General features: G+C 37.8%; 1 protein-coding gene across 2 annotated transcripts in view; it reads right to left on the bottom strand.

Moving 5' to 3' along the window:
- Positions 1–2,844: 2,844 nt before the first annotated feature.
- The window catches only part of twz (BTB/POZ domain-containing protein twz), a 65,915-nt gene continuing 41,018 nt past the window's right edge, over positions 2,845–27,741 (bottom strand). For both annotated transcript variants that reach the window (XM_089232005.1, XM_089232006.1), the window contains 2 exons: positions 17,954–18,109; positions 2,845–7,002 (listed from right to left, as the gene is read on the bottom strand). In XM_089232005.1, the coding sequence (XP_089088131.1) occupies positions 6,258–7,002; positions 17,954–18,109 (901 nt within the window). In that variant the 3' untranslated portion in view covers positions 2,845–6,257. The remainder of the gene's footprint in view (positions 7,003–17,953; positions 18,110–27,741) is intronic.

Genomic DNA, 27,741 nt, shown 5'->3' on the forward strand with positions numbered 1-27,741 from the left:
TCCGCATAACAACTGAAGGAATCTATCAGTGTTATCCACCCTTAAGAAACGGAACTTATTTAAGAAGTTATTGTTTGTTCTTATACTCTCTTCGTGTGTATATTTACCTTCCTTTTTTTTATCAAAAGGTTCATTTCTTTTACCACAAAATATACAAGAAATAATAATAATGAGGCAAGGGGGGGAAAAAAATCAGTTCTTCTGTATATACAACTCAGCAAGAGTAGGAGATTGCAAAGAGGGTGGACGACGATTGAAGGCAATTGTTTTCTGGTCACGTCTCTAGCACCGTATTGACCTTTTAGTGGTTGTTCGGTAGTGGCATCAAGTAGGAAGAATGAGATGAATGTTAGTTCTATCGGCGCCACTTTCTGTCTGTAACGTGTCATGAGAAGAGTGACATTTTAATATGTGGTGGATAATAATAAATAAATGAAAAAAAAAAAAAGATGGTTTTTTTTGGCTTTCAAAGCACGTTATTGCTTGTAAAAGCTTCTTTTTTTTTTCGCTTCCTATCATCTACCATTGTTTCATTGCGTTTACATAGCAAAGAGCGCATCTTCCGACATGGCGATTTGTTGCTTTAGCTCTCATTATTATTATTAGCGAATCCATCTTTTTTTCTTTTAGTGCTAAAAATAATCAAGTGATTGGTTAATAGTTTTTTTTAAAGAGAAAATAACTAAATCATGGTAAAGAGTTACAATGGTGATTGTTGAAGACGGTTTGCTTAAAAAATAAAGAAAATCGTGCTTTTTTTCCCGGCTTTTCTCTTAAAAAGAACCGGTTATTTTTTGAATTTTTTTTTTTGAAAGGAAATTTTGCATTAGAGAAATGCAAATGCATTCGTAATTAGCTACAAGTTATTATTGGTAATAATGGTTAATTGAGTTTTAAGGAAAGTTTTATGTGAAATTGAAAATATTCGTTGAAGCGAATGTATGTCTTTCTAGGTAAATTGACTAGTACGAGGCCTTGCAGTAATTCACAAACGGTATGCTTCGGTTATTAAGGGGTCCCAGGTAAAGTGAACATTGGGGAGGGGGTGCAACCAAGTGCAAAGATGTATTGTTTCTGAGCGAATATATGTTATCAACTTGCTAGAGTGCTAAATGTGTTTTTCTTCTCATGTGATCAATATTTGGTTGCCCCAAATTATGGAGGCCATGGGCAAGTTCTCGAAACTGGAATTCCTTAAGGCGAACTCCGTAAGTCAAAGAAGTTCACTGATTAAGTTACAGCTCTATCCGCTTTATCTTGAGAGTACGCAAGGCCGCAACCAGGGTAGAGCAGTCGGAGCTAGCGCCATAGACCGGGAGGGGGGGGGGGGGGGTTCCGAATTCATCTTGAAAACCACTTTTCAAACTTTATTCGGAGATGACAAAATGCGAGCTTGCCCCGGCTGACCAATTATCTAGTTGCGGTCTAGAGGGCATGGTTTAGGAAAGAGTTTCTCAAACTTGTTTGATGTATCTCCCACCCTTTTAGAATTTTTTTGTCCTTATCACCCCTCCCCCCCAAACTTCACAAACCCATAGGGTATATATCAATATCCAACACTGATTTCAAAAGCAAGTATTCAAATCTCTCTCGATAGACTGGTAGTCCCAGCCCGTAGGGACTCCCCCCCCATAGACTTTACCCGGTGGCCGATTATGCTGTTGAGACGGAATTCGACTACCATAACACCACGTACTCAACCACGCATGTTCAACCTGCCGCTCTCAAGGATGTACAAGGGTTGTGTTCGACTTTACAAGTAGACATGCCAATTAAACTCCCCATTCATAATGCTAATTCATTCTCTAATATTATCCTCATTCATTCTCTAACATTAGAGATTTGCACTATGCTGGTTGGAATCAGAGATACCTAACGGTGCTCTTCTGTTCACCCTCAAGGGGGTGAGTGACTGGTTTGGCTGCTCAGGGCCCCGCAGTTCCAATTATAGAAACGAAAAATATTGGGTGTTTTTCTGTAATAGTAAATTAAGATGGCGGCATTTCAAATATGAAAATGTTTGTGAGAATCTCTCCAAAAATAATATTAAGATTAGCGGAAATGATTAATCTTACGAAGGGCCCTGGATAAGTTTTCGCATCAAATCTCGCGTCTGGTAACACCATGAACATAGACAGTATCACGACTTGAAAAATGTTGCACAGTTTGAATTATACGAATTATTCTTGACGGGATCCGCTCTTCCAAAAAAGAATGTCGAAATATTTCTGACACAGGGCTCTAGACTTTACACGTTCCACGGACCCTTTGTGCTTATAAAATGACAGCCACTGACCTCCTGTGCCCATAAAATGGAAGTCACGGACCTCCTTCATAAAATAATATTAATTATATAGCATTTAAAAGACAATGAGTTCATAAACAAAACCTTGAACCTCTCTGCTAGTTATACGAAGTACAGATGACTGGAAAAAATGGATGACTTTGGTTTATCGTTTCGTTTATGTCGTCATCTGGGAGCTAATGTCGTTACGAGTTGTTGTTACGTTAGGAGGTTGTCTATTGAGCAGTCCCGGTTCAGCCCAAGGAACATATTGTTTCACGGTTAACAAATATGTCTGTCTTCTGTAGCTTAATGGTGGATCCTTCCCCCGGACAATGAAAGGTTGTTGGTTCGACTCCCCGCAGAGGAATACGAATTTTTTTCCTCCCCGAAATTATCTTCGCTTTGTATCCAGTCATCTGTATTCCGTAATGAGTTCATCGTTTTCTCATCCAACTACACGGACCCTCTGGTTTAGAACCCCCATACTAGAATAAAGGAAAAACCTTAATCATTACAGACGTCTATATATTTGTCTGAACAAAAAGACAAACACAAAATTCGAATGTAAATCCATTTCTTTTATTCAGCAATAAAGTACAAACATATGGGTTTTGGGGAACAAAAATACTTCAGAAGATGCAACGATTATAGAATTTTTTTACACAACATTACCAAAACCACTTAAAATGCCATTCAATCATAATATAGGAAAAAGATTTCTTGTATTTACATACACACACATTATACACGCACAACAAACACACGAAATTAGATTATACAAAGTGAGAACCAAACGGTACATAGTATAGTGTTGTTCTCCCTTGATAAAAGCCCTCCATAAGGAAAAACAGATTCGAAATTGCTCCTGAATTTTACTTCTGAAAAAGCACGCAATTCTTACATTTCGAATTGTAGAGAAATACAGAAGTGCAAGCATTTCAATAAGTTGAAACAGAATTACATAAAGGTGCGTTAGAATAATTTTGCTTGAAAACAGATATAAAATTAGACAAATAAATTATACATGTGTATCATAGATGAAATTTCATCTGTCATACAAATTTCTGTCACAGAGGCGTAACAAATATATAAAGGCAATTACTTTAGCGTGATCAAATGAGAATTTGACGAGAGCGGGAGGAAAAATAAACAGTGTGCATTGCGCAAGACGAACGTAGTGTTTTGCATTTAGAAATGTGAGTGATGTTACGTGCAAATTACATCAGCATGGCGGTACAGTCCGTCTTTATAGCGCCTTCCACCCAATGAGGAAGGCTCCTGTATGTTTGTCTCTTTACGATTGTTGTGTAGCTTACGAGTTTTTCTGAGAAGCCGAATTCAGGAGTGGGAGGGGGGCTTCATATTATCGTAAGGGGCCGTTGTAACAATGAAGTACCGTTGTTGGCAGATGCGATCCCATGTCGAGGTTGACTCGACATAGGACCGCAAAAAGTTAAGCGTTCGGAGATAGAAGTCCCTGATGAACACCCACGACTGTGCACATAATGAAGAGGGTAGCGAAGAGACTGGAATGGCACAGCGTTGAATTCTATCGTACAATATCCCTCTGAGCATCACACACTCACTTGTAAAACCAAGAGTGGGCAGGAGGCTGTCCTAAGACAGTATTTATAAACCCCAAGGAAGAAGAGCCATGGTGGGTGGTTAAGGGAGCATAAAACGGTAAAAAAAAATTGGATGAAACGAAATAAAGCTTTTTTAAGTGAAATATGGTGGGAGAAATGGGATTACACTCTTTCAGAATCTAGCAAAATTGCTTATAGAACCAGGGCTACATCAACACATCGGCCCATCAAGGCGTTTAACAAGGGTCCCCTCCCACATGTCTATGAGGGGGAGGGGGCTATGTTAAGATATGGTACTAGGATTTGCGAGAGTGAGTATGCAAGCTGTTACTTCCAGCGTAGTAGGGGGTCCATGAACATCACTTTGCAAAGGTCCCGCTTTTGGATGAGGGTATCGGGGGAGGGGAGGGGATGAATCAAATGAGGCACAAGAAGAAAATAGGGTGTAAAGGGGGAGTCTCTCCAAGAGCAAAAAAAGAGACTTTTCTGGGATTCTAGGAAGTGCAGATAGAGCTGATTTGAAGGGCATTGTGAAGGATTTATTTCTTTCTCAGTTCAAGGCTTTCTTGGCGAAAGACAGACCACCACCAGCTTGCGGAACAATGTGATCTATAGGCCTACCTTCAGGCCAAGGCAGTCATCCGTGAGACTCTCGTCATTTTTCCATTTGGTCATATCCTAATAAATAAGTACATTATATCATCAGGGCTGGACAAATCCCAGGTTTCCATGGCGAATAAACAATTGGTATTGGCGCATAATTTTTTTTTTTGTGTAGTAACCACATTGCAAGCTGAGAGCAGCACAAAATGTTTGGAATTTATAGCAGCACATCTGTTAGCGCGAAAAAGGGTCACTATGCCCTGAAAAAATCAAAAGAAGCATTATTTTGGACCCTTTTCTTCGGTTAAATTTTTTTGGAGCCTAAAACCTTTTTCTGGCGCCTAGATTTTTTTTTTTGTGTGATTTGTCCAGCCTTGCATTATATAAGAGTATAACACACAAGCAAAACCCCTTTATTACCGTTAGTATCCCGATACCAATAGAGAGAGAACAGCAGGTCTTTCATAGTTACACCACTGGTCATCTCTATCGATTGCGTACTATCTTTGTACGCATTGTATCGGTAGCCGTTCCCGACGAGAATTGTGACGCTTTGTTGTAATATCTCAATTAAGTGCTTAGTTACAGATTCATTTTGGCACTAAATTATCTTCATTCGTGTTCTGAGATCAGAAGTTTCCATAAAAAAAAAGAACAGAAATAATCATCAACATGGTGGGAGAATTCGTTTTCGTGTGTGTGATGATGACTAATAATTATATATATATTTATTTTTTATGTATATAACATCGAACATTTGGACGTCGTCGTCGTCGTCAAAAAATTGGCGAGGTTTGTGTTATTTTGCTTCATAAATTCATGAACGAACCCTTGAATTTCAGAAAAACATACGAGGGCCTCGGCATGCTGAATGTCCTCGATGACACCACGATGGTTTTAGGAAGGAGTTCATTTTTCCGGGTTCGGTTTTGGATGGAACTGGATAATGTTTGTTTCTTATACACGGCGGATACTATCGACCGGCCAATAATTACGTTATTCTTTGTGAAAAAACTAATATGGAAAAGTTTTTTCCAGTTTTTGATTTGGCCAATAATTCCGGAGTTTAGTTCCAAAAATTGATTACGTCGCTTTAAAACTGCCTAATTCACTGAACGCCACCAAAACTGGCATTTTTGAAGCTGTGACGATGCCATTAATCCTCAGAGAAATCAAGAAAGATGTGCAAATCCGTTTTTCTCTTGCACTTTCCCTCAAAAAATTTGAATTAGCAGTGAAGGAGAGAACATAACTACAATGTGTCAAAAAAGTGTTAATTTTGGCCAAACAGTTTTTCAAATAGATCTCATTTGGCAAACAATTTTCAATTCTGATCAATTTGTCAATGTAGTGGGTGAAGATAACACGCTAAAACAAGGTTATAACATCACTCTACATGAAGAGAGAAGTGTCAATCGTGAAAGAAGGCAGAAATTGGTTCTAACGGGATTGAATATTTTAGTTCATTTTAAGCTGCAAATCGGTGTAGGGAAAAACAAATGTGTTTTTGTTACTTACCATTAAAAAATTGACACGTCACAAAACTTTGAACGTTATAACTTCCGAAATATTCGTCGAATACTAAAACGAAAAACCCCTTTCGATATTAGTATTCATAAGGAAACACGTGTGTAATTATTAGGCGGTCGATAGTATCCATCTTGTATAATTTCATTCCGATGGAACAAACAAGAGTGTGTCACTTTCGAATAGCTTGGAGAAAAACGATAAAAGAGTAAGGAAGCAGCTATCACGTGACTGGTTCTTCAGTATTAGGAAATTCACAATGGGACGAATTTCCTGACGAAAAGATATTCGCTGAATTGCTGTCCTTCGACGCCACCACCGCTCGAAGCCAAGATCCTGAATCCACTGTTGAGTAGACGGACGATAGTCTGTAGCGAATTGAGTTTGCAGTATCCGTTGAGCGGGAAACGTATGACGTGTTTGGAGTCCTGGTTCCAGGCCACGCTGCTCCTGGCATCCATGAGCGGCTGGCCGATCTCTGGGAAAACCTCTTCGACCAGTGCCCTCTCACCACTGATCACTATCCGCTCTCCGAGGTCCGGACTGACGTTCAGCGCCAGACACTGGAACTCGCCCGGTCTCAGGTCGTCGTTGCAGGAAGGACTGCTGCAGCTTCTGTCGCAATTGTTTTGTTCGAAGCATTTGCCATTTTTTGACTGGGAGGAAGAGGACGACGACGATGTCAGGCAGAACGCTTCCATCTTCCGGCTGCTACTGTTGTTATTGTTACTGTTATTGCTATTGTTGCCGCGACTCTTCTCCCTCTTGAGGATTTCGATCTGTCGCACCATAGCGGGTATGTCGTAGAAGCGGGCTTCCTCATACAACAAGTCCAGCTCATTGAAATCGTCGGGCAGAGACAGCGTATTCGTACGCATAAAGTTCAGAATGTGGCGGAACATTTTGCCGTCTCTGTCTATGAAGTAATGCTGTTTCAGACTGTCCAGGACGATAGGAATACTGCCGTTGAACATCCTCGCCAGTCTGGACTCAGGATGTCTGGTTAAGCAAGAAAAGAAAAAAAAAACACAATTTTAGCAACAACAAAAAAACATTGTTGTCTATCAAATTTAGCTTTTATCGGCGAAGATTTGATACTACATATCACACATGCCACGTTTAATATGTACTTTAGTTATCACGAGAATGCTTTCAAGATGTAATAAATGATGGATGATAAAAGAGGAACCAAACAATTTTTTTAAACGTCAACTGGTGGTTTTGGACCACCAGCCTTTCTATTTGGCTCACCATGTTGGGAAAAAATGTTCACTCGTGGTGTGTTTGCGTGTCCTATTGTCAATAATTATGACTCCCGCTACATTATTGCAAAATACGGCTACACTATGTGGCACACTAGTTTGAATTTCTAATGAAATGGACTGAGAAAAACCTCTGCTACAGTATTTCATTCGCGGCACCCTTGGGAATAGAATTAGAACTTTTATTGGAATTAGAACCGTATTTCGTGGCAACATTGTGTGTTCGACCCTTGACCCTTTCCCTTATTTCTTTTTTAGTAAGACAATCCGAATATAGTTGAAGAAGAAAGAGAATTGACATTTTCCGAATTTTATCTCTTTGTCGTTTTTGAGCAACCATTTTGCTAAAATGTTTTCTGAGGGTTACCAGGTGTCTGTATTTAGTGCGAACAGTCCTATTCGAGTCTATACCGCGATTTTCTAAATGTAGAAAAATTCTGTTTGTAGAAAAACATCACAAACATCGATTGATTTGAAATGAGAAAATTACTGTACTTACGAAGGGAAAAACCAAAAACATTGTACCATGGTTGGCCATACATCATGATGATGGCCATCCAAGGTACCACATCGGTGAAGTTTTGCTTGCACGATTTTGTTATGATAGCGGTAATAGCAGGTAATTTTACTCAGTGTTTTTTACTTTTTTTTTGTCCATGGACCATATTTTCTTTCCGTGGCCATTCTCTGTCTTATCCAAGGCGCTTCAACCCTCATCCAGGAACGGGATCCTCTATACTTTTGAATCAAATTTTCGAGTAAATTTATAGTGAACAAAAATTCTATGAACAGGGTCAATCTCCGGACCCTTGAGCCAGTGTTCAGTGAGCTCCCCTCTCTTATGAAGATTTTCTGTGAGGCAGTATCAATAACATAAGCCCCTGGACAAAGTAGGTTCCTAGGGCCCCTATACTTAGTTGGAAGTAATAGCTTATATATTTACAAACTTACTCGTGAAAAGTAATAGAAGATCTCGACATGTAGGTCCCTGAAGGCATGCACCTTTTCCCACCATATTTCTCTTAAAAACTGTACATCATATTTGAATATTTTTTTTTTCACAACTCTCCATGCCCCTTCCCCTAACTCACGGCTTTCCTTTCCCCTAATTTCCTACCGTAGGATCCACAGAATATCCCAGGATCGCGAGGGAGTAAAATGGCCAATTGGTGGAACGGGGTAGGGTGAAAGGGGCGATTGCCCCCCCCCCCCATTCAGTAAAAAAATGTGTTATTGGCATAGGCGGACTGGCAGAGGTGAGCATTCACTATACCTCTTTCACTTTTTCATACCCTTAGTGATCTGCCCCCCCCCCCCCGACGTTTGAGAAGCCTGTATCCGCTTATGACATGGCCCAGGTTGAGAAACCCTGCTGTTGGAAGCCAATTACTTAGATGTCTCGATCTCATTCTGATCTTGCCAATTTGGTGAGTCATTGGCGCCCGTAAATTTGTGCGATCAAAACATCTTGTGAAAAGACTCTACAAAGATCTACGCGCACACACCACAATAAAAGATTCTTCTTCGATAGGCCATGCCTGGTTACCATCACCTTGTCGGGTGACTCACCTTAAACAATTCAATTCAAACTCCAAAACAACCGATGATGCCACCTGAGGACGGAGTCTTGGTATTATTGACTGTCAAAGACATCATTATAGATTATGTCCTTTGATAACGACGAAGATCACGCCTTTAATAGATATGGGGGGGGGGGAAGGAAAAGGACTCTTCATTCAAGTCTCTCAAGACCGTTTCGAAAACGGTCAAGGACATTTCAAAAACAAGCAGGAACTTCACGGCCAGGTATTTTGCATTTTTGGTGAATACGTTGCTAATGTCCCATTGTGAGTAAGAGAAAGAGCAGATATCTACTCACCGCAACGAGTTTTATTCAACTACGTATTTAAAATATGTATAAAAAAATAAAAATAAAATTGCATTGTGTGAGGTGGAAATAGTTCTGATTTTTCTTCCCAATCCATCTCTACCGCCCTCTATTACAAATCTATTCTCCTTAAAAGGCTGTTTAAAAAGAGATTGTGTAGAGCGATTAGATCCGCTAGATTTTCCAAGAAATCATTCGTGCAATAGAAACACCCGTTTATAGACAGACACAGGGCAAGAGAGAGAGAGAAGAGAGAAGCCACATAAGAGAGGTCGAACAGGTAAGAAAAGAACAACAAAAAAATTCTATTTTTTTAAGGGTAGGTACAATAATCTGAACAGCGACTGGGGCATCCATTTATCAAATCGCTCGACAGGTTTATATCTTCGAGGAGTCAAGCCTTGTCTAAAATATACCACCTAAAAATAGTGTGAAACGCCCTTTCCTTTTCTTCACCCCCGAGTCACCTTCAACCTCTGTCCAAAGACGACAGGTTCGAATCCAATATTGCGTCGTCCGTCGTCGTCGACACCGAAAAGAAAAAAAAATTAGAAAAACATTCGTATTTTTTTTTTGTGAACTCGACCTGAAAGTTCCACTTTCTCTACCATATAAGAGAAGTTATTATTACCCAAGCGGGGGACCTCTATCTTCCTCTCCTTTATGGTAAAAAAGCTTGACTTGAACACCTTTATTTATTCATGTATATTTTATAGACCACCTCACCCGTGAGGTCATCAACTTCATTTACACTCACATACATGCCCCCCCGAGAGGTCAAGAAGACAAAAGGAGTGGAAAGGATGTATCGAAAATACACACATACTGTAACTGTAAATTGAATGAGGGAAAAATTGGAAGACTAGAAGAGTGATTTGTATGAAACTATTATTATTATTATTATGTTACCAGTCGAGGAAAGGAATGTTAAATTTAACTTAATACACTTGTTATGTGTGTTTATTTCCATGTCGTGTGCGAAGGAACTACATCTTTATTTATTAGCGTTACTAAATCTTCATTTTATTCTTTGTAATATATTACAGTCAAACTCAGTAATAACGACATCGAAGATCTAGTGAAATATTGTGATTTCACAGAGGTTGATGATTTCAAGACCTTTTAAACACGGGAAAAATAATTTGATGCAATAAAATAGTGTGTATGATGTTATTTCATTATGATTATATGGGGGCATATTTGATTAGGAAAAACCAAAAACGAGAAATTGGGATCATAAACACGGGACATCACACATTCTCGCTAAAAAATGTATGTAGCCAATTGTCGCGAAATATTACAATTTATTCCTTATAAATAACTCTCGGCGAGAAAAGCAGTAAAGTTTGCAATGATTTTAAATGTATTTCACGGGACAAAAGTGAACACGGCAAATATGTGAGATTGATTTTTGGGGCCGTTCAAGTATTACGTCAGCATCGATGGGGAGGGGGGCCCCGATTTGCTGACTTTTGATGACAAGGGGGGGGAGGGGGGTTTGGATAATGCTTACGTCATCAACCATCCTTTATGAAAATATGAAATATTCGTAAAATGGTATCTTACTCGGTGCGCCAAAAACGAGAAAACCTTTCGATAGAGTTTGCGGGCACTTGAAGATTCCCCCTATTGATAAGTGCCCTACAGAGCCACTTTAGTGATCTAGAAATGTGTCCGGGCCGCTTAAGTGATCTGGAACTGTGCCACGCATCACTCAAGTGATCCGTAATTATATGCCGTGGATCACTTAAATAATCTGAGAATGTGCCGCGGATAACTTAAATAATCTGAGAATGTGCCGCGGGGGGCCCACTCAAGTGATTTAAAACTACGTCACATGTCACTCAAGGGATCTGTAAATGTGTCACGGACCGATTAAATGCTCTGGAATTGTACCACGGGCCACTTAATTGATCTGTAAATGTGCCGCTTAGTTCATTTTTACAAAATTAGGTTTGAGGAGGGCAGGTCGCATCAGATAACCCCCAGGACCATATTTGGTCCGCGTGCCAAGGGCCTTTATGCGATTATATGGCTTAGATTATGCGATTATTATTATTATTATATGGCTTAGATTATGCGATTATTATTATTATATGACTTAGATTATGCGATTATTATTATATGGCTTAGAGGGTGGGTCGCAATGAATTAATTAAAAATAAATTTTGAGTTCATAGCCTTCAAATAACATTGAAATAAACAGAAATTGATTGTAATAACATATAAAGGTATTTTCTTCGGAAATTTCAATTAAAAAATATTTTTTGCATTAAAAAATAGATTTCTGATCGTCGGGGGGGGGGGGGGGCGGCACCAGTCCTACGTCTCTGATCCCACCAATATGCGAAAAGATTCAGAGGGGCAGAGCTGATGACGAAATTTTGCTGACAAGGGGGAGGGGAATCAAAAATGACTAAAAATTTGCTTACGTAATACTTGAACGGCCCCTTTATATTTATGACAATAATTACCATGATAATATTAATAAATAAGTTTATTTATTTATTTATTTACAATAACCCCAGAAGGCATGAAATGCAGTAATACTGGAAAAACAAAATATAAATAATAAAATAATAATGTTCATCACAAAAGTCATGAATTAAAATAAGCTTTGTTAAAAAGACGGGACAGTCATAAAAAAACCTGGTCGTAAATGCGATAACATTCTTCATCATAATTACATCCGAGATCTTCAACCTTTTTCTAGTCGACAAATTTAACATGCAATTGCATAAAAATTAAGATGATTTCAATCCTTTAATACCATTTCTACAAGGTGTTAAATTGGGACACGTTTACCAAGTACTCGCTAGCACAAAATCGGACACGAGCATCGAGTACTCTGGATGCTTCAGAGAGCACCATGGTGCTCGTGAGCAACGGGTTGAAGATGTCTGCATTATATGAATAGTAGACTACTACACCGTGATCTCTGCATGACCCGTGGGATAAATTAACCGTTTCGGAACTAAATTTTTTTAGATAGAAAAAATTTGAAAATTCTTTTTTTACCAATTTCTTTTTGTTTTTAAGTTGGATAAAACATGTGAATATAACGCATTTTTCCGAAAAATAAAATTTCAAGTTAGTTAAAATTATGGACATAGTTGTCGAGGGTGATTCTTACACATGATTTCCAAGCATGACCTCTATTATATAGAGGATTTTTTAGACTATAAATGTCGATAAACATTCTTCCTACAGGAGGCGCGGCCCGGCCCGTCTCCAGGATGTCGAGACCCGGTTACTCAAATAACTTTTTTTATTTGCGTGAAAAATAATGTTTAAAAACTTTCCCATCGTGAAATAAAACGCGTTAAGAAACCAGAAAAAGAATATCGAAATAATTAATGCGTCATTTTTCAATAAAATTTGATTCGTCCCTGTTCACACACACTTGATGCCTCACTCTTCCATAATATTTGATTCCATTCCTCGTATTTCAATCACGGCACCCTCAGTTCCCAATGATTAGCAGTTATGCGGCATGGTCATCTTTGTTCCCTTTCAGTGTTGGAAGTTTTGATGCTGTAAACGTGGTAAAATATCTTTGATGGGTCACCTCTCTGTCACCTCAACTTTTTCTGGCCCGCCTCTCTCGCGGGGGGGCCAATGTTTTGAGCGGCTCTGTTTGAGGGGTTTTGTTGTAAATAAATGACATATCATCGTATATGTTTCAAACAAGGAAAAAAAATTCACGTTAATTGTGCAAACTCAGTGAATACTGTAACGCGTTTGAATTCGAGAATCAAATACAATGCGTGTTTCTAATGAAATTCTAAAATGACTGCGGTCACTAATACGCGTTCAAAACCTGCAAAATCACTAAAACAAAAACAGAATAACCGACTAAACATTCACGGAGAGATTAATGATCATCGATTGCATATTCAGGAGAGTCCTGTTTAGGGGCCCTAAGAAGCAATTAGGTTTCAACAACTCGGAATGGAGATTGAATGCATACATACATATATGAGAAGCATATTTCCAATACCCCACTGGCAGAATCGACCTTAAAAAAAACCACTTTAGGAAGTTAAATGAAATATGAACTGAAATGAAGAGGGAAAATATTTCTAGGTTACTTGACCTTTTTCAGTTCTTTGAAGTGCTGAAGGGGGGTTACCGAGCGGTCAATCCTTATTCAATTTTGTTGTGGGTTCGAGGGCCAGAGGTCGAAAACTTTATGCGACATACGTAATCTATCAACGCTTGGGGGTCTGGCCCTGACTGATATGCTCAACTCGCCAACAGGTGGTCAGCCGAAAAAATAAAAATGAATAAGGAAGAACGAGAGAGAGAGAAAACTTTAAAAAATATATATATGGATGTACGTAATAAGGTTCGAGGTTGTTTTTTTTCCTCTCATTTGGCACACCTCGAAAGAGTTTGAGGTCACTTTGAGATCATCAGCAAATGCGTTCAGATGCTCGATGACGAATGCTTGGGGTGGATACTTATTTTGCTCTTGTTGATGACCAGCTGCTGGTTATTTGGTATTTACATTATACACAAAGGAAAAAACGCCATCGACCAAAAAAAAAAATACTGTCGTAAAGTTATATAGAATTCAAGGGAGTGGGTTTTTCACGTTAAATCCCGCAAGGGCAAGTGAAGCATTTCCTCAGTCTCTCATAATTTGGCGGTGCTGAATTTAAACCATATTTATTCATTAACTTATCAAACATCTTTGACCTCCCTTTATGTTTGTGCCTCCCTCAAATCAAAGTTAGGCGCTAGTAGATCTGTTTTTTTCTTGGTTGCATTCAGTTTGATTTTCTTCAGATAGTTATTGCTTATCATTAAAAAATATATGTAAATTTTTCTTGGACCAATATTATCATTGTTATTAAATTCCTCCCATTACCAGACACCTCTATTCGAATTGCTAAATACTGGCTTCAATATATTCTAATATCTAAGAATGGGCATTCCAAGTAGCGGACAAAATATTCGGTCCCATGGTGTCCATTATCCAGAGGTTTCACTGCCTAGGCTATTTCTCTGGCCCCGTACCATTATGGCGGACACCATTCTTTCGGAGGACTTACTTTATGTAACGTTATCGTACCATGAGAAATCATCAAACTTAATTGTCTTCAGTGAATCAATTACGGGTTCTTTAACTCGTCTCTCGCGAGCACCGCGTTGCTCACTGAAGCTCTAAATAATGCTGGATGAATAAGCCTGATTTTATGGTCATATAAGATCTTGATAATTCATTCAATCAAAACATCCCGTTCAAGAAGTCACATGATAAGCTGGCCTTCAGTTTAAGCATATCAGAGTGGTGCTCTTCTTCTGATGTTGGGAGTATAAAGAGTACTCCCCACGGTCCCTACAAGGGTGGGGGGTGACAGGGCTTCCAGCCCGATGGGCCCGAGACAATTCTTAATTTTTTTTACATTATGAAGTAACTATACAAGGGCCCAGCAAAAAAAATCTAGGCTGGGACGCGCCAAAGATCTCAGCCTAGCTTTGCTGCCAGATATGGGGGCCGCTGTGGTGGTCGAGTGGTTATAGTGCCGGACTCGTGATGCGAGGATCCGGGTTCGAACCCCACAGTGGTGGTCGGCTGAAGTTGGTTTTCTGTGGTTCCCAACTTCAAGGCGCAAATGCGAGCCGATCTCCCCGTTAAAAAGTCTCGCCACAGAGAGCAACAGTCCTACAACGGTAAATCATTCAACCATAACACTTCACTCATAGTTAGTAAAACTGGGGGCAGATGACAGCACTACACATAACAAGCATTACACAGAAACAAACTCTACGTCAGGTTGCACTACACGTACGCGCACATTCCCGCATGTACCGATTCGTTGGGGGGGTTCCGCGGCGGGAGGGGGGGGGGGTGCATGTGTGATGTAGCAGTAGTAGGTAGGGGCTCGGGGATCCATGATGTTCTTAAGTCAGCCACCTCGTTGGGCAATTTGCCTGTTGTGGCGTTGTATTTGTATTTGTATTTGTATCATGGTATTCACGACTCGGAAAAACATCCTTTAACGTGAAAAACATCATTTCCATAGACTTCATAAATACTCACCTCAAGTTGAGCTGTACCACATTCATTGATCATCCTTAAAAAATATTATATGTAAAAATATTCAAGATGCACCTCAAGAAGGCATATAACTGCCCTGTGTTGCCACAAAATGTTTTTTTAGGTAAGATAAAAGAAAACACAACCGCAGCTGTGGAACATACGCTTCTTCTGAACGACTTAATTCATGCAAATTACGATAAGAATCTTTGGCGGGGGAAAAAAAAATTAATCGGGGGATAATCCGTTGCTATGTATCATTTCGTTTACGAGAAAAATGAAACGGATAAGCTCAAGACTTGATTGACGATTCCGTCCTAGAATATAAATGATATCCCTGCTAACAAAGTAGAGATGTATGTTCCCGATTCCTGCTTAGAAGAGAGGCTTACTTAATCAAAAGGCTATTTTCTCTTATCTCGAGGTTCGTGGACGTTTAATAACATACAAAGCTACAAATTCACTAAGAACAGAGAGAGAGAGAGAGAGAGAGAGAGAGAGCGTAGAAGAAGGAGGTGTCACTACGAGGGTCAAGAACACAATTAAAAATTCTATGGAATTTACATAATGATTAAAAAATAAATAAGAAAAGAAAGGAACATAATTCACATCTTAAAACATGTTTTCCAATGTTTACGATGAGACGTTTGATTTCGCATACATGCCGTTGCCGAACAACCTCTTGTGAATAAGTAATAGTCGTTTCGGCTTTTGGCTAATGGTTTCGGTATTTTCTTAAGAAGGAAAAGATTATGGCTAATGAAATGGCGCTTTTATCGGTTCGATCTCGAAAAATGGGAATTTTTCACTCATTGAAATGGTTTAAGCTGTGCCAGCGAGAGAGTATACATACACACGATCCATCCATCTACTCGCCTGCTTACCATAAGTTATCAGTTTTATCTTTGTGTTCCATCTCCCGATCCGCTTGATGGTGATTATGGTGATGGAATCGAGAGAGAGAATCTTTTAAGAATCTTCTTCCTTGAGAGTTCAGAATTTTGTTCACGCAATCGATTTTAATGTTTAATCCTAATTTGATTTTGTTTTTTGGGGCAGGTTGACACGGTTGAGAATCATTAGTAACCGCTAGACTTTTAATTTCGTTCGTCGGTCAAACCCTGTGTCGTAATATGAAGAGAATTGCTCGTTGTCTGTGAGAATTTACGCAATTTCGGTAGCCATTTATGTCGGAAAAATTTTACCTAATTTTTTCCCTCCAACAATCGCAATTGTATTTTCATTTCCATTTTTCATCGATTTACTTTCCGATTAATCATTGTCGTAGACAGGTAATTTATTGTGAGGATTAGACTTTTTCATTTTTCACTTAATATGACTGAAGATGACCTAACTGGAGGGAAGAATTCAATTTTACCGCACGTTCGTTGCTGTTACAAGCGCATGGTAATTAATTATTGTGAGGTTCCCTTGCCTTAGTGTTCATATATCCGAGGTGCTCACAGGGTGACAACAACTTACAAGGTGGGCATAGTGATTAAACCCAACCACTGGGTGGGCATCTGTAAATACCTTCTACAAGGGGGTACCCTTTCGGGAAGTTTGGTGAGTTTGGTGATGAAAATCTCGGTCAGGCCATGACGGATATTTTGAGAGAATCACTGCCGGTATTACATTATACATTGGGACTGAGTACGAACCCAATTTCCAATAATCAACAGCTCGAAAACCATCCCTTTTCCATTCACGTTTCATCCGATGAATTTAACTGATGACATAATCAGGGCTTGACAAATCAAAAAAAAAAAAAAAAAAAATTAGGCACCTGCCAAATTTCTCAGGAGCTAAGAATGATTTTAGAATCTCCGGAAAAATTGTCCTCAATAATTTTTTTTCGACTATTTTCCGTTACTTTATATTTTTTCAATGTTAAATGATACATTTCACGACAGAGTGTGTCTTTTCCTAAATTTTAGGCGCCAAAAGTGATTTCATAGCCGCCATGGTGAAATGGCATGTGGGATTAGTTAAGCCCTGAACAGGGCATGACTATTTGCGTATTTCCATCCCGTGCTTAACTTTCTGGAACGCAGTGCATTTCAGACCATTAAGAGTTGCGGCGTCGGGATTTTGCATATCGGTATCTGAATCCGAATAATTTCTCAGCCAGCTTTCATGAAGAAATACTATTTTTATGCCTTTAATGTCACTGTCACCAAAAACAGAATTTTAAAATTATAATTTTATCATTCATTTCAAGACCTGTTACATTAAAATTTGCGATATTTAATAGTTCTATAACATGAAAGTAATTTTATGCATAATAAAGCTTGTTGGACTGGAGCCCACGGCACTTTACGTACGTCTTGAAGCGGGTCCTTACGACCCACATCTATGTTGATTTTTTAGTAATTTATACGCTGAAAAAAGCATCTCTGGGCCCTCAATCTATCATCTTATAAAGAGCTATATTGAAACCTACTGTTGAAAGTCGATTCTCTCCAAACCATGAATGATTTAAATGCCTCTTGCTGGGATTTGATCAGAGCCCTGACGAATCGGTTTACCACTCGATGCGAGGTGACTCGCCCTATTTCAATGGGGATTAGCCTAAAATTAATCATTGTAATTAATTTTTATTCTTTTTTTTCCTTTTGTCTCACACAAACTGTAATTATGATGCAATACTTGAACGGTATATTTTTGCCTTGATTTTGCACTTTCAATTATTATATTGGATATAGACTTTCAAATATGTCATAATTCTGACAATATTTCAGTCCGAAAACTTACTTTGTTAAAGTTTCTAAGGATGACGTGTAAATCGAACCTCCGACATCGATATGAACGGGTGCCGTGTACCTCGAAGCGGCCGCAACACAAGGTATACCAGAGATCTTGTGGTTGTAGTTGGCCTCTGTCATCAAAAGTTTCTGATCCATTAATGCCCTACAATTAAAAGCAAATGATTTAAATATACTACATAGACAGACACTACAATAAAAAGTACTCCGGTGTGTTAACTATTACATTTTCAAATACCCATGGCGGAAATGGTTACTTTGAGGGTCATCAGAGATCAGCGTTTCCCAACCGGGATTCCGCGGAACCTGAGCCATCGCGAGAGAGTTTCGCGAGAAATACTTTCAAATAGTAGCGTAAATGATTAAGGTAACGTTGTAGAGAATATTAATACAGAAAAATCGAAAGAATTATTCTAAGAGAACATAAATGTTATATTTCAAGGATTTTTTTCTCAAGGCCAGGGACATTTTTCACTGTCTTAGAACGAACACATATATTTTTCCCGTGATTCCTACACCATGGACATTTTTCACGTGATTCCTAGACCAGTGGACATTTGTCACATGATTCCTAGACCAATGGACATTTGTCACGTGATTCCTAGACCAATGGACATTTGTCACGTGATTCCTAGACCATGAGCATTTGTCACGTGACCATGGGTATTTCTCAGAACTACTATAGTGTTTCTTAATGATTCCTAGACCATGGATATTTCCTACAGCTAATGATTCTTAGTCATTTATAGACCATGAATATTTTCCGGAACTAATACAGTGTTTTCTAATGATTCAGAACAGTTCCGAACTATTACGTTTGGTCTCATAAAATATTTATTTCAAAATTATTTCTAGATTCTTACGTGATTCTAGGAAAGTTTACACAATTTATAGTTTTAACATTATATTTTTCACCCAAATAAAAATGTTATTCCGGTAACTAGATCCCTATAGATATTTCCTAGATCTAGTGATTACTAGTAATTTCTAGACCTGTTGATTCGTATTTACTTCTAGACCAAGGATATGTCCAAGACCTGGTGACTCCTATTCATTTCTGGACCGCGGATATTTCCTAGACCTAGTGGTTCCTATTCATCTCTAGACCACGGATATTTCCTAGACCAGGTGATTCCTATTCATTTCTGAACCATGGATATTTTCCAGAACCCATAAAGTATTTCCCAATGCTTCCTAGACTGTACATATCTTCCAGAAATAACGATTTTGGGACAAAGGTTCTCCAGAACATGGAAATTAGAAGAAACTTAAAGGATTCAGTGGTTAAAAAATACCGTAACAAACGTATTTATCATCATCATGAAACCAATTGGGAATCGAAATCATGAGTACGCATTATAGCCCAGTAGTAATAACAATAGTGGGAGGATATACCATTGAGAAAGGATCACTTGTCTAGGTAAACACGTCATGCCGGTGCTCTCTCTCTCTCTCTCTCTCTCTCTGTCCTACCTTCTATAATGCTCAAGCAACCCAACATACATGTAATAGATGGGTCAAGGACAGCGTCCGTCTGTGGTCTATCAAGAAGAAGAAGAAACAGCTGAGGAGAGAAAACATGTCTTGAAAGAAAGTAAAAAGACGCGGTTTCTCCATCTCTCTTTCTTCTCCTTTACAATCGGGGGGAAAAACCGACCGCCATGTATTATTCATGTTGTATAAGACATCATCGTATCGAGAGGAAATAAATAAAAACACAACGGGAAAGAAATCATTGATATAAAAACGGAACTGTGATACATATCTGTACAAATATATATCTATAAAAACGGCAGTTCGGAACTCGTTCAATACGTTTCCGGTTATTACGTTTGTTCTCTTTTATAAAATATTTATTTCGATATTCTTTTTCTGGTTTCTTAACGCGTTTTATTTCACGATGGGAAAGTTTTTAAACATCATTTTTCACCCAGATAAAAAAAAGTTATTTGAGTAACCGGGTCTCGACATCCTGGAGACAGGCCGGGCCTCCTGTAGGAAGAAGGTTTATCGACATTTATGGTCTCAAAAATCCTCTATATAATAGAGGTCATGCTTGGAAATCATGTGTAAGAATCACCCTCGACAACTATGTCAAAAATTTTAACTACTTTGAATTTTTTGTTGGAATTTAAAAAATTAAATTTTTTAAACAGGTAAATTAGGTAAATTTAAGTGTTAAAAATAATTCGATTTGGTTATGTGGATAGTTAACATCAAGTGTAGATTCTATTTATTTTAATTTTTATTTTTGTCTAGCTTTTTCTTCTCCCTTCTACATTATTAAAAATTTGCCGTTGAATTAGAGTGAAAAAAAAATTCTCTTATATCAGCTTTTGGTTGCTACAATTCACTCTAATTTAATTAATAAATATATTTACACCTATTGGGCCGATATACTTCGTTCTTATCTTTCTTCCAGGTCAAAAGAAATAAGAAGATTCATGTGTATCGCAAAAGCAAAGATGTCATAGGGTCGAGAGCATTTTACTAGCTTTTAGCTACTGCTCTCTTCCCTGTCCCAGCTTTCTTCGTCACATTACGAATTAACTGTTCTACCGTGTTCATTCAAACTTTTTTCTTTCTCTTTGCATTTTCTTTCAAATATTGCAAAATATGTAATTTAATTGTGAACTCTAATTTGTATAGTATTATCGTAATTGACTGGGGAGAAATAAATTATGTTATGTTATGTTATTATTTTGGAGAAGTACTGTAAATATTATTCAAAATTATTGAAATTTTTCAATATAATATTTGGTGCAACGAGCGTTTTAAATTGAATAAAAGACTATAACAATGTCAGAGGTTTCAAATTTTAGTTTTAATAATTAATATAACATGCAACACATGCGGGGGTGTTTTAAAGAAAAAATTCAAGTAAAATATGAAAGATGATCGGCGAAAAATAGGGAATGCCACTGTCATAGTGTCAAATCCCGTAAAATAATAATTAGAGATGATATAAAAATTGAAAAAAAAAATTTATGACCCTTAATCAATAAAATTTACTCTTATTATGTTGACTGGACTCCTCAGCTACTTAGTACTTTAAATAGGGCCGGAACTAGAGGGGCAACTGTTCAGAGCGAAAAAATTTAGGGGGCGGTAATTTTAGTGGGAACAAAGAACACCGTTATAAAGTTATCGAATTTTGAAGTTGTGGCGGCGGCAAAATAATGTTGTTTACTTCGAGCGGCTAAATCATGTATGCCCCGGGTGGCAAAAAACCTAGTTAAGGCCCTGCATTAAAAAACTTTTTACTACATGGATTTCTTGGTAAGTTTCAATTGGAAAAAAAAAATACATAGCCTATATATATGTTGTTACAAAAGTCCGAAGAGGGGCCAATTCGTGACGGGTGGCTACTTCGTGAATTGGTCAAGAGTTTTGGTCAAATTCCGAATTGCAGAAATGATTCGATCTTTGGCCAGCCATTTCGCGAAGTGACTGGAGGTCCCTGGCCAAAGCTCGATGTGCTGAAGTAAGAACGGCCCTGTAGGAGCCAAATCCATTTTTTTAAATTGTCAACGTGGGATATATTTTATATATAGCAGCTGTATTGGATTAGCTCCATGTGACGAAAGAAACAAAAGTGAAATTTTGAGAGAAAAAACTATAAAAATCATTACACAGTATATAAACATAATTTTTTGTGAAAAAAATGATTACCGCAACGTGACTGCGGTTTGATAGGTTGCTATAACTAATGCGGACATAATTGTCACGAAAAAATACGCCAACTTTTCGCGATGATCCCGAACCATGTCCTTTTGTTAACGGACTTTTGCCAGAGATCACCGGCCACTTCGCGAAACAAGAGAGACCACCTGTCATAGTTCGAATTTCGGACGTTGGCCGGTTTAACATTTAACGAAACTGGTCAATTCGCGAAGTGGCCGGCCCCGTCACGAATTTGCCAAATTATTCGGTAATGCCTTTTATATAAGCTTCAGTGCTTTAACTTGCGGGAGCGCAAAATTGTTTTTCACATAGAAGCCGTAAAATTCCTAAAAACCCAAAACCCAGTGTATATTACCAACAAATATCCCTTTTGAAATCACCACAAAAATACATTTTTTTTTTTCACACCACGAAATGGGCGAATTAAAAAAAATATTTTTATATTACTTATCGAATCACATTAGCGTATATATCATACGAATAGCGATAAACATGTTTGCTCAAAAAGAGAGTCTGATGGAGAAGGCGTGCGAGGATTCATCATCAATTTTTTTTCTTCTTCGTTCAAGTATAATGTACGTGTTGGAGTAAGAAATTTTAATAAGAAGAAATTTCGAATAAGTAAAGAAGAAAGCAGATGCTATGATAAACCAGGTAAGTCCAGTTCCCCCCTCACGATGACGATGATGCCTTGAGCTAAGAAAACTGGTTGTTCCTGCTTATATTATACACTTCTTATATATACGTTTTCTTTTTTTTTTTCTCTTCTCATTCAATCGCATACCATCATAATGCGTATGCATGAATGTGTAGACCAATGATGTGCAAGAATGGTTTAGCCCACTGACATACTTTCTCCGGTTATTTATTTTTTATTATACATATAGAGAGAGAGAGAGAGAGTGAGCGAGTAAGTAGAGAAATTCTGTGAAAGTTCGTGGGTTCACCATCATCAGGTGAACAAAAGAAAACCTCTTTCAGGGTTCAAAAAAACAACAACATGATAATACGTGAGAGAACAGGGAAAGAAATATGACAAGACATTATGTATTTCTGTTTTTTTTTTCCGATCAAAAGAATCGAAATTGACGAGAAAGTTTTCTTTTGACACTTTTTTAGAATTGACGCTATATTTCCTCGATGTTTGTTTGTTTGTTCCTTTTTGTTCCTACATAATAAACTTGAGATGAATGTTGTCAACATATATAAGCGTTTTTTTAGGTCGAAATCGACGGAAGTAATTCAAGATAGAAGTTTGAAAATGGGATCTATCATGTACTAGAGATCCCATTAGATACCTGAATGGAGTGTTTGGAAAGCAATAAAAGAGTTCTGCTGTTGATAATAAAATTTAAAAAAATACGTGGAAAAAATGTCAACAAAGATAAGGAAATTCAGCAGTTATAATGGCTCTTTTATAAGATGGTAATAATTGAAGAAAGAAACGCAAACATTTAAAATTTATTACCGATAGAAATTTATACCGCGATTGAAGTTTGCCGAGATATCGGTGAATGAAATTCTTCATATTTGTAATTTTTCGGGACAAATATTTGAGACTTGTTTAATTTAGCTCGTTACAAGTGGCAAAAAATAAGATTTTTAGTCACTAATTATATCGACAAATTTTTTATTTATATGTTGGGAATTGTTTTTGTTTGGTACTATGGAGATAGGTGAAAAATTTATTATTCGACATCTTTTTGATTAAACGCCGTATAAGAATTCAAATTTTTATGTTTCCTCTTATTGTTATTCTGTTGAAAATTTTATTTCCATATCACAGCCAAAAATTTTTTTCCTTATATTTTTTCACACATGATTCAATTTTAACACATTATTTACCATTGTTTCTTTTCTGGGATGTTTTTTATTTATAATTAAGCAGTAAAATTTTCATTTCGATTGTTGTACCCAAATTTTGAACTGACTGCTGTAAGCGTTACAAACTCAATAAAAATATTCTACAAATTTAAATAAATAATGATTACTATCACAAAAATTAGAACTTTGCCTGGTTTTAATTTATACAAAAACTTGACACGCTTTTAAGACAAATAAAATTTTAATTGGTCGACTGGCCGAAGCGTCAGGGTGGTCAGAAGTCACAGAAAAAAACATCATTTCAACATTCCCCTTCAACGACTCATTTGCGTGATTCTGACCACGAGGTCCTGATGACGGCTCTCCATTGAAGAGCCAAAACGAGTCGACCGGTCGATCAACTAAAATTTTACTTGTCTTAAAAGCGTGTCAATTTTTTGTATAAATAACGATTAATCAATTAAAAATTTTAATTTATTAACAAAATTTCCAAAATAGTTCTTCTCTTTCATATTTCATTCATGTTATCACTTTTTAAAGTATTTTTTTTTAACAAAGTTGAACAATAGAGTTCCGGCATACAATTTGTTAAACTCGACAAGAGAATTTTTATTTCTTCAATCTTTGTGGAAAGATTCTTTTAAAACAGCGGTTCTCAAACTTTTTGACTCGCGGAGCCCCGTAGGCCAATTTTTCAATTATTAATCAAAGTTAGTGATTTATTTTTACTATTTAAAAATATTTATAATTGATTTTTTAAATTTTCCTCGAGCTTCCACGGAGCCCCTGGAGAGTACACAAGGAGCCCCAAGGGCTCCACGGTGCACCGGTTGAGAACCGCTATTTTAAAATATACATGGGGAAACTTTTCAAAATATCAAAATGATGTTCTTATACGGTTCCGAAAACTTCTGCGCTTATGGATTAGGGCAAGGGTCTTATAGTTTTTTGTTTTTTTTTGGGGAGGGGGGGGGGAGCAGTCTTAGACTGTCATCAGAAGAGGAGAGCTTATGTGACAATTGCTACATTTATTCAAACTCAAAAAAATCAGCATAATGACAATCCTTAAATGAACATATTCAATTGGGATATCAATCACGAGTACAAAATCTGTCACAAGCATCAAGCATTCCTGGGGGCTCTAGTGAGCACTTGAAGACACCTAAATTCTAAAGACATAGAAGCGTTAACACTTTTGAGCGGCATTGACATGACATCTCGCCTCCTTAAAGACCTCTTATTTAAGCATTGACAAGCCCAGATATTTTGTAAGTTGATTTCTCCCAATTTGAAACACTTTTTTCCCTATACGTCCTTTGCACCTGCTGAAAATCGGAAAAAAAAGCCTACTTCATTAAAAAAGATATGGCATTTTGAAGGAGGGTTTAGTGGTTTGCTGCTATACAAACTTAAAGAATAAAAGAAGGGCTGGACAAATCGCAAAAAATCTAGGCGCGAGAAAAAAAATTTAAATTTTTTTTGAAGAAAAAGTCGAAAATAATGCCTCTTTTCAGGGTACAGTGACCCTCTTTAATGTCAGCAGATATTCTGCTGTAAATTCCAAACATTTTGTGCTGCTCTCAGTCTGCAATTTAGTAACTACACAAAGAAAATTTCAGGCACCAATACCAATTTTTTAGCCACCATGGTGACCTACTTAAACTCTGCCATATCGCCATATTGCAATTTACCGCCATTAGTGAGTTGGGTTGAAAATGAAGGAGCCATCTATCGGTGGTCGCTTGGGAAAAAATATCTGTATTCTTCCTCGGGTTTGAATCTGGGACCATGACGGCAATATTCACAGTGGTAGACAAGGATCTTACCACCACCCTACTCAGCGCTCAAAAGTGTCGTTTCTCTCCACCGGGAATCGAACCCAGGACCTCTTGCAAGCACACTGACCATTATACTGCAGAGAGACAGAAGGAATTGAACCATCAACCACGATGACTTGGTACCTGGGATTTGTTAAGTTCTGGGTAAAAGAACACTTGCATTAATTTGGATTATATTTTTGGACATTGGGTGTAATGAGCACCTCCTAGAGATAGAAGGCCTTCGCACGGGTTGCCAAGTTAATCTGTAACGTCAGTAAAAATCGCCAACTCTGAGCCCGATCGTTTCTTTTCCGCACAGCGATGCGGAAAAGAAAACTTGCGTGAAGTCACGATCAGCGTGCGGAGGCCTTCTATCTCTGGGAGGTACTGGTGTACTAAATACAATTCTGTGAACCAGATGCGATGTAATTAAATAAAATAATTTTTTTTCTTGGAGAATTTAAGAATTTTTACGGAATAATTTTTTGAAACATCCAAAACGGAGGCCAAAAACTACTTATTCATTTATAGAAAGAAAACGTTAAGCATGGGGTTTCTTTTATTTTCGTTGATGCCTGATTCCCAATCATCCAAGAAATGTATCCATAAAATCTACCCGCAGTCAAGAAATATATCCATCGTCTCTTTGAATCCATTACAAACACTAATGAAACGGATTTGTAGATTTTCAATTAATTACCCTACACATTAATCATAATTAAATCCGGAACGCACAATATTCGAAGAAACTCTCGCAGACCAATTTTAGGGTCAATCTGATTCCAAGAGGCAGGAAAACACATGACTGAGTAAAAATTTAGAACTTTTCTACTCGAACTAATAATAATTATTCGGATCTAACCACATGGAAAACGAATTCCCCCGAAAAGGGGGCCACCAAAAGCCGTACGAGCAACGAGTCAAGTGGCCGGAAACTCGCTGTTTCTCCCCAGACCTTGATACGTATTTAGGAAGTAGCGCTGCATTGCATAAATCTGGATCGGATCGCTTTGTTTCCGGCCCATTTAGAACGAGCTTTTCCTCTTATCATTCATACTACCTTGAAGTGGATGAGTGATAAGTCCGATGATGGTGATCATCATCATCCTACCAATCATTTTCAGATTTAATTACAAGCAGTTTTCTCAGCGGTAAAAGGGTGTGTGTGTGTGACTGGGAGGAGACCTCGCATTGTATTTTGCAACAATTGCTGGCATTTATCAGAATATATATATATACATGTATATATTTCATGGGTCTTCGAAAAAAAAAAAAAAAATTAGCGGGTGAAGGAAAAAGGCTGATAACGAGTTATGATCTCGAAATCGCATAATTCGGTTGAACGGGACCTGATCTCGACAGAAAAATTCCAAATTCTAGGTCTGTTTTCTTGTTCGAGGGGGGGGGGGGGGGGGAGGTGTGACAGGCAGATATAGATCGAGGTCAGACTATAATATGTCTCGCACGTAATTGATGTTTTTCATACAGCCATTGATTGATCAATATGACAATTCAAGCAGGGGCGTACGCAGGATTTACCTTTGCAAGGCAAAGCTGTTATTTTCACACCGGACAAACGTCTGGTAAGGGGTGTGCGACAGTTTCGGTCGCACCGGACTTCTCGGTTTTTTTTTTTGGGGGGAATGGGAGGGCGCATTTACGGTAACAATAATTTCTTTCATCAATTCTGGAAAAATCTGCATTTTTATCTACAAAGAAATGATTCTGTAATTATTTCTTTCATAAATTCTGAATTTCCACCATGTCTGGAACTGTTTTATTTTAAAATAAATTCTGAATTTTTATCAATTCTGGGATTCTGAAACTATTTATTTAATTTATTTTTAATTTCCATCAATTCTGGAAATCTGAATTCTTATCAATTCTGGACATCTGCATTCTTATCAATTCTGAAACTATTTATTTAATTTATTCTGAATTTCCATCAATTCTGGAATTCTGAACTTCAATAAATTCCGGAATTCTGAATTTCCATCAATTCTGAAACTATTTCTTTCGTTTATTTTGAATTTTTATCGATTCTGGAATTATTTCTTTCATGTATTCCAAATTTTCCATGGGTACTAGAATTATTTCCTGCACCTTTTCTGAATTTTTAAGATTTCAATTTTCTGAATTTTCAGTTCCTATCTCCCAAAGAAGGAAAATATCGGGGTTAGGGGGGGGCCCCCGCTATATTATTTTCGCACTGGGTACGCGTCTGGTAAGGGCGGCATTGTTGCAAGGAACACACCTCTTTAGGTTTTGGGGAGCACAAGGAATGTCCTACTGAGAATTTAAAGTTACTGATCTTCATAAAGCATTTTAAATTAACAGAAATTTATTAAGATAGAATATGAAGGCATTTTATTTCAAAATTTTACACCCGTGGCCCTCCCTGCCTATGCCTCTGAATTCAAGAGGATTGTTCTGTCTCGGTGACAATTGA

Source organism: Pholcus phalangioides, unplaced genomic scaffold (genome assembly GCF_987345545.1).
Source record: "Pholcus phalangioides strain wild (caught in Gottingen) unplaced genomic scaffold, Ppha-v1.0 ptg000001l_1, whole genome shotgun sequence".
NCBI classification, from domain to species: domain Eukaryota; kingdom Metazoa; phylum Arthropoda; class Arachnida; order Araneae; family Pholcidae; genus Pholcus; species Pholcus phalangioides.